The 12,170-nt window shown below is 53.8% G+C and overlaps 1 protein-coding gene across 1 annotated transcript in view; it reads right to left on the bottom strand.

Moving 5' to 3' along the window:
* Positions 1-1,811: 1,811 nt before the first annotated feature.
* The window catches only part of GPR179 (G protein-coupled receptor 179), a 36,169-nt gene continuing 25,810 nt past the window's right edge, over positions 1,812-12,170 (bottom strand). Inside the window, exons 8-11 of the mRNA XM_039517042.1 lie at positions 11,264-11,402; positions 10,477-10,582; positions 8,979-9,125; positions 1,812-7,546 (exon numbers count right to left, since the gene is read on the bottom strand). Coding sequence (XP_039372976.1) covers positions 3,554-7,546; positions 8,979-9,125; positions 10,477-10,582; positions 11,264-11,402 — 4,385 coding nt within the window. The 3' untranslated portion in view covers positions 1,812-3,553. The remainder of the gene's footprint in view (positions 7,547-8,978; positions 9,126-10,476; positions 10,583-11,263; positions 11,403-12,170) is intronic.

A 12,170-nucleotide genomic window follows, 5' to 3' on the forward strand; every position in this document is an offset into this window, starting at 1 on the left:
AGGATAGTCAACCCATGGGCTCGGCTTATAGGGAAATCTCTCTACAGCCCCAGCTCCACAGGCTGGGAGGGGACCAGCTACCTAAGAAAAATTACAGTTTCAGACCCATTTTGAGGCTGTGGTGACCAAAGCTGCTGGTATAGGCGGTACGATACAAACCCAGACCCAAGTGCCTTCCCTGCTCTGGTTTTTAGTTAAGAATCCATAGCGTGTGGGCTCTGAGTGAAAGGTGCCCATTCCTTTCTTACTGATGTCATTGAATGGGTTTGTGCTCATCAGGGGAAAGTCTGCGCTGCAGTGAAACAGACCCTGCAAGTTAGTATCTGCTCTGCTGCCTTGTGTAATCCTGTAGTGTCTCTTCCAGTAACATTATTTAGCACCTAGAGGCCCCAACCTAGCTGAAGGCTGCGCTGTGCAAACACTGTCTGTCCTGGAGTGCTTAATCTAAGACGAGACAAAGGGTGAGAGGGGAAGTGACTTACTCAAGAGACCAGTGGCAGAGTCAGGGTTAGCCCTCGATCTCCAGTCCAGTGCTCTACTCACAAGACCATGCTCCTTCTCTCCAGTACCATGTTTTCTTGTACAGAGATAGACACTTGCACCAAAGTGCCAGTCAGTAGACACACAGTTGCTTCCCTGTGCAACCTTCCGTCCACTTGAACCCACGCCTTGTGAAAGGATGGTGTTAAATTCTGTACAGCAAGAGGGCCTGCAGTGAAGGCTGGGTATGCAAAAGCTTCCCCTAACTGGAGGAACAGCACTGGGGAAAGTTATGCAGACCATCTTGTCAAACGATGCACTGCTTGGGCTTATAATGAAATCAATGATTCCATAATCCCTGAGCCACAGCCTCAGCCACACCAGAGTGTTGAGAGAGAAGCGATGGGAAAACCCCAGCAATAAATCACAGCCAGTAGTTCTGTGTGTGGATATAGATAACTCTTTATTCTGTGTATGTACATTTTCTTACACAATCGGATGATCTCGTGTAACATTCAGCGCTGAAACAGTCACGTACGCTACGGCATCGCTACTCCCTACGGACACAGTGAAAGTAAAGGACGGGGGGGAGAGGAGACAAATCTGGGGCCAAAGCCACGCGATGGGGGACGAAGCTAAAACATTCACTTTTGCTGTCTCTGATCTCATTGCTCCCATCTGAACGGGACAGGTGGCAGAGGTAATGAATACTGGGAAGTTACTGTCCCGAGCAGCCCTGACTCCTGGAGAGAAGGGGGAAAGGGACAAGATCAAATTGGTACAAAACTGGCATCTCTCTCACAGCACTTTCTCTGTAATGGTCTCAGACCTACGCTCCCTGGGCAGTGAACCACTGTTGGATGGTGCTTGGAGCTGGGTGGGGACCTCTAAGGCTGGCCCTGGCTGTTTTTCCCCCATTTCTCGCCTCGTGGGGAAAGCTTTCCTTTGTATTTCTGTCTGTCCATGGTCAATAATTGTCCACGGTCAATCTGCCGCTGCCTGCGTCAGGCACCGCGTCTCCTCCCGTGGGAAGTTCCAGGGGGAGGAAGCTGCGTGCGCCTCCCGTTGTACAATTCCCACATGTGGGGAGAGCCAGCAAACGTGGGTCCTGGGGAGAACGAGGCACTGTCAAGAGGGGGCAGGTAGGCACTGCTGGCTTCCCGTACGCCCTTCTGCTGACGCACCTTGGTCCTTGCCCAGCAGCACTTCTGCTCTCCTGCCTAGGGCCTAAGGACCCACCACGCTGCTCAGGTGCCCAGCATATGCCCTCCTCTGCACAGGGGCCCTTATGCGGGCTGCTGAGCATTAGGCCATTTTGGGGACACGGCTTCCAGCAGGCCTAACATCTCCCAACTCCACCCAAAGATGGGTGGAGGGTGGCGGGGGTAGGGTGGGGACAGGACAATAAAGGCATCCAGGAAAACACACTTCTCTGTGTAGTCTGAAAGTGAAGGCTTGTTATTCTTGACAGTGAAAAACACTGTTGATGAAAGCGATTTACCCTTCCTGGAAAGGCTTGGTAGCCTTCTGTGCCGGGAAGCTGAATCATAGCCCTAGGCGTGTTTGCACAGGGTGTGATCACACAAACACGCACGGTAACCAGTAATGACAAAGTGCTTTGGAAAGTTAGTGGCATGGTTAGTTAAGACAATAAACACCCTTAAGTTGGAGTTCCCGTGACGGTGGTGTAACAGTGCAGTGTATTTAGCCAGGTGCACTGCTGGTACGGTGGTGACCGATCCCTGGGGTTTGTTAATACCAAGGTTTCTAAAAGCGAAGCATTGGAATGGCCTGAAGGTTAGTTTATTCCCCGGGAAGACATGCAGAGATTTGTGGCAAGAGAAAAGAGAATCACTCACTCACCAATAACATTCAGGCACTGAGCCAGCATCACTGGAATGAAACAAAAATGGCTCCTTTCAGATGCATCAAATTTGTATGACTGGTTCAGGGCCTTTGTGGGGAATTTAAAGGTAAATTAATTTGAAATCTAGGCAGCAGAGTGACACAGGACTGGAGTGGAACATAAGCAGCAGCTTGTTTATCTTGAGCTTTGGAACCTGAACTAGATCATTGGCGTTACCCTTCGCCAGAATGAAGATGGCAGCAGTGTTTGATGAGTGATCAGTTGGGCTGTTGGCATTGACTTGAAAAGCATCTTCCCTTTCCTCCTTGGCCTCATCTTTGCATTGACCTTGTCCCCTTGTTCCACCTCACTATTACGTTTTGTTTGGCTCTGCACAATAGGCTTTTCATTGCCGTTCAGGGTCCGAGCCTGTCAATTGCAGAAGTCTCTCGATACCCGTCATCTTCAAATCTTAGACTCCAGCTGTCTGCCCAAAGTGCTGCTTATTACACCAGACACAACTGTTCCCCTGTTGCCTTGTCCCCCCCGTGTGTATGAGCAGCGTTTTGGGTGTAAGGCTTATTGACCTCTCATTGTTTGATTTGCCCTCCTGTATGGGCCCATTGGTTTGCACACCAAGTAGTTCCACGCACTTCCAGACGATCAGCTAACTGAGACATAGCTGTAAACGTAAACGGAGAATCGTATGATGAAGGACGCCATGCACATCCCTCCTCATTTCGCCAGAGCTCGCAGCTGAGACTTTTTGTTTAGCGAGTTCCAGTTTTAGATGAGCTCGTTGGACATATGGCCGGTGAAAGTGGGTGAGGCTGGCTCTGAGGATGGTCTTAACGCTTTCCAATACCACTGGTTTGACAAAGAGGACACTATGGAACTTTGCTGTGTGTTGACAGACAACGGATGGAATCTGCAGAGTATCACAGTTGACTTGGGTTTTCAGTGAAGGCAGAAAATTGCAGCTGTCCCCTGACAGGAGTGGCCCATAGAGAGTCCAAGTGTGGTTCATTTCCACTAACTGAGAGGATCAAGGATATTAGCGTCTGGGATTTTGTCACCCACGCCATCCACTGTCAGTGTAGGATTCAGTCATGTCCCTAATCCAGGTTTGGTGGACATGCCGTAGGCTGCACTAAGAATTGAAGCAGTCATTGGTTGAAGCCGCCTTCTCACCTCATCTGCATCCGTTTCCCACCCATATGGAAAAAGCTACTCACAGTCCCATGGGCAGACATCTGATGTGGTTGGGCTGGGACCCCTGGTTTCCTCTCTCCGTTTTTCTGCTGTTTTGCTTTCGGCGGGGGTGGCGCAGACGGGACTGACGTCTCCCGCCTCCAGCGGACGCGCCTCCGAGGTTTTGCTGGTTTCTACTTCATCCTTTGCGGCCGCCGTTGGAGCCCCTTCCGCTTCCCACGGGCAGATGTCTGCCATCGTGCTGCTACCTGTGCTAAGACACCTGGTCACGATGGGCGCCACGCCCACTTCCCAGGGGAGCACATCTGCCATCATGCTATGGCCTTTGCTGAAACCTCTCGGGGGCTTGGGGTCAGGCACGAGGCGATGCAGCGGCTTGTGTTCGGCCTGGCCCATGGGTTTACTTTTTGATTTTTTCAGCTGGGCTGTTGGAGTTTCTGTGACAGCTGTGCTGGCTGTTTCCACGACTGCCTGACTGGACAAGGCTCCTTCGACGTCCCACGGACATATTTCCGCCTTCAAACTTGCTTTCTCAACCGCTTTTGGGTCTAATCCTTCCCAAGGGCAAATATCAGACTTCTTGCTTTCAACGCTGTCAGATTTCCTCGACGGAATTTTGCCCAGGTCAGTTGTTATAGAGGAGTCCTCCCAGGGGCAGATGGACTCTCGCTGGCTGCTTCCCTTCTCCAGCTTTTTAGCTGGGATGTCTCCAGTTCCTCTTGAACCTGTCTCCTCCCCCTGACTTGTGTCCTGTCTTAATTTCCCTTTAGCTGATGGAGCTTCAGACACTTCCCAAGGGCATATTTCAGCTTTAACGCTGGCTTCAACCTCCTCGCTTTCCCAAGGGCAAGCATCAGCCTTTTTGCTCTCCACACTGCTGGATTTCTTTGAAGGGCCTTTGGATGGTTCAGAGCTTTTACTGTCTATTTTTACAGAGGATTCCTCCACACTCAGGCTCTCCCAGGGGCAGATGGACTCTCGCTGGCTGCTTCCCTTCTCCAGCGTTTTAGATGGACCCGCTGCTGCTTTCGAGGTGATGCTCTGGTCGCCTTTGGAGAGACCAACTTTCTCCCTTGTTCTTTTCTCTGGTGGAGTCTCAGCCACCTCCCAGGGGCAGATTTCAGTTTTAACACTGGCTTCAATGTCTGCATTTTCCCAGGGACAAACCTCTGCCTTCTTGCTTTCAACACTGTGCGATTTCTCTGAAGCTGCTTGATACAGATCTAGGCTTTTAGTAGCAGGCTTGACTGAGAGTTCCTCCTTGTCCATACTCTCCCAGGGGCAGACAGATTCTCGCTGGCTGCCCCCCGTTTCTAACTTCTTAGATGGCATATCTCCAGTCCCCCTTGAACCGGCTCTGTAAGCTCCATTGCTCTCCTGTTTTACTTTCCCTTTATCTGATGGTGCTTCAGCCGCTTCCCAGGGGCAGATTTCCGTTTGAATGCTGGTTTCAGCCTCTGCACTTTCCCATGGACAAACTTCTGCCTTTTTATCAGCACTGTCCGATTTCTTGGAGGCAACTTTAGCCAGATCAAAACTTTTGGAAGCTGGTTTTATTGGTGGTTCCTTCGCATCCATGGTCTCCCAGGGGCAGATGGATTCTCTCTGGCTGCTCCCCTTCTTCAGTGTTATAGATGGACCTGTTGCTTTTGACCTGATGTTCTTATCCTCTTTGGAAGCCACACCACCTTTTCTTAGTAAAGTCCCTTTCTCTGATGGCTCATCAGCCACCTCCCAGGGGTAGGTTTCAGCATTAACACTGGTTTCGACCTCCTCTGTTTCCCACGGGCAAACCTCTGCTTTTCTGCTCTCGACGCTGTCAGATTTCTTTGAAGCCCCTTTAGGCAGATCAGTGTGTTTTGTGTCAGCTTTCGCTGACAGTTCCTCCATGTCCAAGCTCTCCCAGGGGCAGATGGCCTCTCGCTGGCTGCTCCCCTTCGTCAGTGTTTCGCCTGGACCTGCCACTGCTTTCAGCGGGATGCTCTTGTCCCCTCTGGGAGCTGTATCTTTATCCTGTTTCACTGGTGGAGCTTCAGTCACGTCCACAGGGCCTATTTCATCTTTGACACTGGTTATCACCTCTGCGGTTTCCCAGGGACATGCCTCGGGATTCTTGCTGTCCGTGTTGGAGTGACGGGGTGTTTTATCCTCATCCCCGCTCAGGGGTTGCAGGGCTCCGCCAGAATCTGTGGTCTCCCAGGGACACGTGGATTCCCATTGGCTCCTCACCCTCTCCAGCTTCCTACGTATGATGCCTCCAGTGGCTTTTGAACTCCTCCTTTCTGCTCCGCTGCTTGCTTTGGCTGGCGCCGACCCATCTTGGGGACCATCTGCTTCTTCCATGCTCACTTCCCAGGGGCATATTTCAAACATTTTGCTGGTGTCCTTGTTTTGCAGGGATGGGGTTGTAGTCTCCTCTTCCCAGGGGCAGATGGTGGCTTGTTTACTGATCTGCCTGCTTTCCTCAGGACCTCTGGCTGTGGCCTCTTGCCTTGCCGTCCCGCCGATGGATAGCGTTGTGGTTTCAGCCAGTTTGGGCTTATCGCATTTACTGCCGGACTCTCTTTCTTTCTCTTTCTCCCTCTGGCTCCCCTCGTCCTCCTTTCTTCTTTTAATGCTGCTCTTCTCCCTTGCCCGGTTAAACGCTTTGATGGCTAACCCTAAACCCTTGAAGGAGCTTTTCTGGGGGAGGATTTTAAGGCTTTGGGCTTTTGCCAGAGAGCTGTTTGGTTTCTCAGCTCCTCCTGGTTCGCTCGTCTTGTCCTGCTGACTCTGATTGAAAACCTCCTCCTCTGCCAGTTCCCACGGGCATATTTCCGCAGCAAAGGAAGGTACAAACGGCAGCCTGCTGTTCCCAGGCGTGGACGGAGGTTGCACGTTATCTCCTCCCCCGTCTGCCTTCTCCGTCTTTCCCGAAAGCTCCTCCACCTCCCATGGAGAGCTGTACATCAGCGCCCCGGTATCTTTGGAGCCCTGGCCGGAAGCATCTGTGGCAGGCTGCATGTGCTCCTGAGAGTCCCAGGGGGCAACCTCGCTCCTTTCGAGGCTATGAGCCAAGCTTTGGTACCTGATGGGTGGTTGCGGTGGTGTTCTCTTGCCGGCAGGGGGCGCCCTCCCCAACAGGTGAGAGCTGTCGACGCTGATGCTTTTTATCGGGGCATATGTGACGTGTTTCTGTGCCTTGCTCTCTGGCAGGCTAACGTCCCCCTCCCAGGGGCAAACGGCAGCCCTGTCAAAGCTGTCTTGCAGGAGGGAGCTCACGTCGTTGCTCTGCGGCTGCTTCCCTGCCTCTGGGGCCTGCTCAGTGGCCCCCCCGCCATCCGCCCGCCCTGAGGATTGCGTTTCAGGAGTGGAAGCTCCCTCCTTTTCTCCAGCTTGTTCGCAGCTGTCTTCCAAATACGCTCGGCTGGTCAACAGCAGGGCCTTCTCTCTGGCGCTCGTGAGGACGCTGAGGGATTTCTGCAAGGGGGAGGGTTTGGGGTGAAGGGGTTTCTTGTCCGCCAACAGGTTGTGGGCACTGGCAGACTTGTAGACAAGAGGGGCTGAGTCCAGGGAATCACTGTTGGTTCTCTCGGAGGCTTTTTTGGCCAGCTTTTTCCTCATCAAGGTGTCTAGCAGCGGGGGTTCCTTGCAGACGCTGTCGTGCCTGGGGGGCGAGGAGCCCTCCTTGGGGTCCCGCACGTGGTCGTAGGTGCTGTGGGACTTCCTCAGAGAGAAGGCTTTGTGCTTGGAGGAGTCATCTTTCACCTTCACGCTGGAGCTGCTGGAGTCCAGAAGCCTTCTTTTGTAGGAGCCGGAGCGACTCCCGCCGCCACCCCCGCTGGAGCTCTCCTTGTCCTCTCTGCTGCACTGCCGAGACACAGACTCTGGTATCTCGGTGATACGCCTCATAATGGAGCGACCCAGGCCCTTCTTGGAGCTCCTCTTTTTCTGAAGGTGAGGGTTGTTGGCGGTCATCTTCTTGGTTTTGTGGACCTCCAGCTGCGTGTAAAGCTTTTTTAATTCATCCTACACGTTGGGTGGAGTTTGGGAAGGCAGAGGAGAGAGGATAAAAAGAAAGGAGCACCGATAAATATATAAAAACTCTTACTCAATCGAAGTGTAATAACACCACTTGGTTGGCTCGGCTCTGGAGCTAAAACCATAGGCCTCTGCTCCTTGAGTGAAAGGACCGGGTCTGTTAGTTTGAGAAATTGTAGCCAACCAGCCGGCCAGGCCTATGTAGAAGAATGGGTTTATGGGACACCCGGAGGGCAGTTCAGAATCAAACTCTTTTTTTGTTTTTCAGCCAACATATTAGAATTTATTTTCATCTGCCCCAAGTTTTCCACAGAAAACGATCCATTTCCCACCCAGCTCTAGGTATTCTCTGCAAACCCAGGAATTAACAGCAAGCCTGGTTGCTCCCAGGATGGGCTGACGCTGGGGAGCACATACCCTGGAGAGCAATACAACCTCCCAAAGTGAGAAGAGATAAATCTGATCCAATCAGGGCTGAGTCATGTTTACTCAACTTCCCCTCCCCTCTCACCAGCGTGGGTTTCTAAGCCCAGTCCTTGGGCTGATCGGGACATCACAGAGCGAATCTTGATTAAACTGGATCATCCAGTTCTTTGAGGGGTGTTTTTTCCAGGGGTGGGATTTTCAAAGGGAGGTGCCTAAATCCCATGGGAAGGCTCCTCCTGGCCCTTTGTGACTATGAACCTCTGAAATGTACGTTGCACGTCAGCCTCTGAGTTCATTTTCCTTTTTGATCAGGGGTGTAAAATGTGTCTGGATTTCCTATAGGAGAGGGGTTGGAAGGAAGGGAGGGCAGCGGTGAGGGGGGGTTGGATTGAGCTGGGATACAGCCATCCATTGTACCAGCCCCATCTGTTCATGCAGGATTTTTAAACCTGGTGCTCAGCACCTTGGAAAACCAGACCCCTCGTTGCAAACTTCTCAAGCTGGAAAGGAAAAACCCTCCACTTGTGACACCCCTCCCCCGCCGCACTGCATGCCTGGGTCTTCAGCAAGGCAGACAGAGCCACCAGGCCCGTGGGGTGACTCCTGGGAGTAAGGGCTGACGGATCAGGCCCTGAGAAAGGTGTGAACTTGGCACCCCACCCCCATTTCAGAGTGTTGACGCTGGAGACTAACGACGATGTTGTAGATGTCAGCCTTATTAACTGCTTTGCTACTGACTGTCCCACGGGTTGCTGCTGGAGCGCAGGCGAAGCAGCCCCTGCTTCCACCCCCTTCCTCTCCCCTGTCCCATGCTCGCAGAGGGATGTCACCCCTCACTCGAGGAGGGAAAGGAGATCCATGAAAGCCCCAGGGCAGGTATAACCCTCGCCACCCCTTGTGGTTTGCTTCAGGAGAAAGACTGCAAAAGGCAACTCTTACTCTGCACAGTTCTGCATAGCTAGCGTCAAAAGAAGGTCCTGAGTGTGCCACCCACCCGAATGTCATCGGGGTCAAGGCTGTGCTCGCTCCATGCCGACGTGATGCTGTTGTTCAGGTAGGAGCCCGAGCGCCGCATGTCCAGCTCGTCCTCGTAGACCTCCGCCGCGATCTCCTCCCGCAGGGGCGATTTGGCATGCAAGAACTGGGGGAAGAGAGCGGGGGCACATTGCTGCTTGCAGGCTGGGGCTGTCAGGGCAGCCTATGGAGTTTGGCCTGCAAATGCACCTAGCTCCTCTTGGACGCCTTTGCAAATCCCGGAGCCACCTTGCCTGTCTTTCTCCTTAATGGCCTAGGGCTTGTCTTCACTGCAGAGTTATACCCAGAGCATCGCCCCTCGCTCGCGTCCCATCCACACACGTGAACACTTCTCCTGAGCGCAGTGGGTCTATTAACATCAGTTGCCCGGCCTTAGAGAGGGAATAGGCTACAGATCGAGTGAGCGCAACTCAGTTGCTAACACGGCCTCTCTGTAGTATGGACGCGGGCTAGCTCCGCTTGACTGTCACTGATCCTCCAGCGCCTTCCCCCCGTGCGCCCCAGAAAGGACAGAAAAGTTGCCCCACAGTTAAGCGGGAAAGAATTTGTAGAGCGGCTCAGCCTGCTGAAGCCCGAAGACCCCTGCGATACGCCCCCCGGGAGTCTTAACACAACAACATGGGTGTGCACAGCACCGGTGTGGACACAGCCGCTGGGGTGCTGTCATGTGGCTGCGCTCCCTTGAGAGGAGCTACCTGGGTGTAGATAACTGCAGTGAAGGGAGAAGCCTCCTGTCTGTCTGTCTGTCTCTCTCACCCCCTGCCCCCGCAGTATAACGTAGACCCCGGCTTCGCTGCAACTTTGCACCAGTTAACCGGCGTGGTTGGCGCTAAGCACATCAGTCACTCAGATACTAGCCAGGGCCGCTAATGGTGCGTCACCTCTGCCGGGGGCCTGGGTACCCTGTTTTTTTGCAGCACTCCTGAATGGTACTGGAGTGACTGATGTGACTGGCCCTCCTTCCTCCCAGCTCTCTGTGCAGTCGGATAACCCAGAATGCATTGCCCACCACTGCAATCCATGCAATCCCTCAAGGCACTATCTACCCCTTGCCAGCTCTGCACCACTACCCCAGCCTTGGGCAGAGGGGGCACCGCAGGGCAGGCTGGAGGAGGGAAAGCGAGTGGCTGGATCTGACCTCTCCCCCTGCAAAGCCCCATGGCTGCACCGTCCCCTACAGCTTCTGAATCAGGGAGGTACAAATGGCCCCCCCGTTGTCTCAGACTGTGCAAGGACAAATCTGCTGCTCTATTTCCAATGCTGCAGCATCTGCAAATGGTTATCCCTTGCAGGCCGGTCAGGTCACAGGGAGCAGGCAGGCTGCTTAGCTTGTTAGGAATGACTCTGGGTGCTTGTAAAGGATTTAAATAGGGGAATCTAACTGGAAGGGGAAAGCAGGACTGTGTTTTCAGCCTCTGGGAGAGCAATGCTGGGGGAAGAGGCCGGAGGCCGGTTACCTTTGGGATGAAGAGCAGCGCCAGCGTCATGGTGATGGTGACGTGCGTGTGAATAAAGAAGAGCAGCAGCGTCCAGTCAGGATGCAGCGAGGGAACCATCACGAACCTAGACGGGGAGGCGGGGAGGTAATTTACCGAGGGCCGGACTTGGTCTTTCTTCCCCACGGCCTTGGGGAATAAAATCTTACCCGCACATTTGCAAAAGGCCCAGTGACGGCCGCCGGGAGGCTGGGAATCATCCTAGGCACTCTAGACTTTGGATCCGGACCAAGAGAGGCACCACAGATCCCCTTTGCTCTGTCCCTTCCTTGCGCAGCCAGTGACAATGCCTTTGTTCGGGGGCCTGATTCAGCTCTCCTGGACCCTGGTGTAAATCACTGACACCAGTGGCTTTACATGGATGTAACACAGCTGTGGGGGGAGGGAATCGGTCCCAATGGGAGTCTGGCCTGAGAAAAGCCTGATTAAAGATGAATAAAGTCCCCGGCATTTGGCCCATCTAATTAAATTATCCCACCCCTTTGCTGGGCCAGGTGGGGGTGCTGTCCCCACTTACCCTTGACCTGCCCGCGTGACCGACAGCTACAGCACAAACCTCAGCGGCTGTGCAAAATCTAGGTCCGGCCCTGGCGGGAGAGGGGAACGGGCCTGTGCTTGTTGCTGACTCATGAGTCTCCAGCTCCCTTTCTAGCTGAACTGGACTGAGCTGTGGGGCACCCCGGGCAGAGACAGCACCAGGTCCCGCCGCCAAAGGGAACCCCTGGCAGGGCGATTTCCCCATCCCCACCTGACAACGTGGAAGGCCGCAGAGATGATCATCTCGTTGTGCAGGGCGATGCCCATGTAGCGAGGTTCGTGGAAGGCAGAGGGCACCGTCCGGGTGGCGTAGCACAAGAAGCTGCCCCAGAATAAGAAGAGCATCTCAGCTGGCAGGAGAGAAAGAGAGATGAGCAATAAAGGCCAGGGCCCATTGCTCTAGGACATTCATTTTTGATATCGCGAAGCCGAGCTCCATGGAGCTCAGGTGGCAGCCGGCTGATGGTCTAGTTAAGGCGAGCTAGCTGGCACCAACTCAGCCTTCTTCCGTGCCCATCCTCCGAGCACTTCTCTCTGCCTAGAGCCAGACTGGCCTGTATGCCGCAAGCCCTCAGTGGTTGCCAAGTGGAACAGATTGATTGCGGGGCAGGATCACTGTGGTTCTGAAGGCAGCATTGTGATCCCCAGAACCACCGCACATTATTAGAGTCGTCTGGACCAGGACGAGAAAGAGGGGCAGCCCCGGAGACCTGCCTGGGTCTCCCCTCTGTTTTATTTCCCCCTCTCTGCATCCGTGGAAGTAAACCCGCAAGAGGGACCAGGAGGGGAAGCCAATGGGTGTGGGTTATGCAATAAATACAATAGCATCTGCTACTTTGCTTCTGCCACAGATCCCAGACATTGTGCATTCGAGCCCGCGTCTCCCCATCAGTGCCCGGTGCGGGACATCGCCATGTTGCCAAGGCAGGTGGGGAGGCCTGAAAGGAGGCCTGCCATAGCACCTCCACAGCACAGCGGGTGGAGTGGAGGACCAGCAGCAGAGGGTTCTCCCATGAGGGCTGTCTCAGTGCTTACGCGCGGCCTTTCGTTATTAGCCAGGCACGTTTCCAGGGACCATTCTGACCCTCCTCACTGCGGGCCAGGTTCTGCCACTCTCG

Source organism: Mauremys reevesii, linkage group 27, assembly GCF_016161935.1.
Source record: "Mauremys reevesii isolate NIE-2019 linkage group 27, ASM1616193v1, whole genome shotgun sequence".
Classification (NCBI taxonomy): Eukaryota; Metazoa; Chordata; order Testudines; family Geoemydidae; genus Mauremys; species Mauremys reevesii.